Source organism: Capsicum annuum, unplaced genomic scaffold (genome assembly GCF_002878395.1).
Source record: "Capsicum annuum cultivar UCD-10X-F1 unplaced genomic scaffold, UCD10Xv1.1 ctg26304, whole genome shotgun sequence".
Taxonomy (NCBI): domain Eukaryota; kingdom Viridiplantae; phylum Streptophyta; class Magnoliopsida; order Solanales; family Solanaceae; genus Capsicum; species Capsicum annuum.
This window is the reverse complement of record NW_025832569.1, coordinates 1-1,751: the sequence shown is the minus strand read 5'-3', so window position 1 is coordinate 1,751 and position 1,751 is coordinate 1. Positions and strand designations below refer to the sequence as shown.

Sequence of the window (1,751 nt, the reverse complement as noted above, 5' to 3'; positions counted from 1 at the left end):
AAGTTGTGGAAAAAGAATAAGGAAATAAGAATTCACGTTAAACTTTTTGAATTCAAGTGGTAAGCTCACCTCAAAATAACGCCGAAAGCGTGCAGCATCACCCAAGATACCAGGATTGGTGAAATTAACCATGGCATAAAACTCTTCTAGATCATTCTGGAAATTTGTGGGGAAGAAACATACATCATGTAAGGAAAACAAATTATGCTGATAAAATATATTAAAAGAAAAGTCAGATAGGATCTCACTTGCATTGGTGTCCCTGATAGCAGAACCCGGCGCTTGCATGCTAGAGCAGCCAACGCCTAATCACAAGTTTTTAATTAGGCTCAAAAAAGACTCCAGAGTTAACCACAAAAAGTAATCTAAGTCTTCAATATAAGTAAACATGTCTTACTCGATTAGTCAGTGTTTGATCATTTTTCAGTCTGTGAGCCTCATCACATATGAGAAGGTCGCATGATCCAGAATAACTGAATTTTGACGAATGCATTCGAAATGTCTCATAGGAAACAATTAATACCTGGGAGAACATTATATGAATTGCTGCGCTGTCCCTCAACCATAATGTAACTAGAATAGCTCAGGAAAGTTACCTGTATATTACTATAGGGATTGATAAAACTATCTATGCCGAACACAACATCATCTCTGGCGCTTTCACATAAAGCAACAAATTTAACTCTTTCTCCAACCCACTTACTAATTTCGGCCTCCCAATTACTGACGAGACTGGTAGGGGTCACAATTATTGCCTTCCTAACCATTGGTTTTCCATCATATCCCTGGCGAAGAAGAGTGTAAAGCAGTGTGATTGATTGCAGAGTCTTCCCCAAACTGCAGTAAAATGCAAAGAGCAGAAAACACGCCAAAACGAATCACCTAAGATTACTCAACTTAGAGGCACGTAGTCATGGAGAATAATTAGAAATACTTTACCCCATATCATCAGCTAAAATGCACCCATTAATGTTGAAGGTACTAAGTGCACCTGAGACACAGTCAAACATGAACTGGACCCCTTCCCTGCAAGTAAAATCATGTAGTCCTTAAATGATATAGATGCTGTGGCATGCTGCAAACGTAGTCAAATTCCTCAATGTTGCTTAACTTGATTGAAATTCAGTTAAAAGAAGATTGATACCACATGGTATTAGAGATAAATTATGACTTATGAGGTTGAAGTCCAGCAAATAATAAAAATGTTCCTTTTTGGAGTTATGACGGAGGAGTGAACAGTTTATCAGCTTACTGATGTATATCTTCAGAAAATAATGTCGCAAATTCACTTACAACAACATACCCAGTATATTCCCACATAGTGGGGTCTAAGGAGGGTAGAATGTACACAGTCCATACCACTACCTCAAGGTGAGGTAGAGAAATTATTTCCGATAGACCCATAGGTCAAGACCAAACAATGTAGGAAAAGATATAATAGAAGAACAAGAAACAAAAGGTAGTAACAAAACAACAAACAGTAACAAAACAAGCAGAAACAAGATTATCGCCAAATAATACCACCAAGAATCTACCCGAAACCACAAACAACACCCGAAAACTCCAAAAACAAGACACTACCCCGAAAAAAAAACCTACCACTACTAGCCCCTATCCTATTAACCTTCTACCCTAATACAGATCCTCCATATCTTCCTATCTAGAGTCATGTCCTCGATAAGTTGTAATTAATCCATGTCATTTCTAAGGCACCTCCCTCAATATTTCTTCAGTCTACCTCTACCTCACCT

The 1,751-nt window shown here is 38.0% G+C and overlaps 1 protein-coding gene across 1 annotated transcript; it reads right to left on the bottom strand.

The window, feature by feature from the left end:
* Window positions 1-69: 69 nt before the first annotated feature.
* On the bottom strand, window positions 70-1,047 carry LOC124890878 (protein CHROMATIN REMODELING 25-like; the record flags this gene model as incomplete). Its single annotated transcript, XM_047402738.1, is given in 5 exon segments — window positions 70-156; window positions 249-305; window positions 398-523; window positions 597-837; window positions 940-1,047. Coding segments are annotated over 5 exon segments (582 nt in total), but the record flags the coding sequence as incomplete, so codon positions are not given.
* Between the last annotated feature and the right edge of the window lie 704 nt (window positions 1,048-1,751).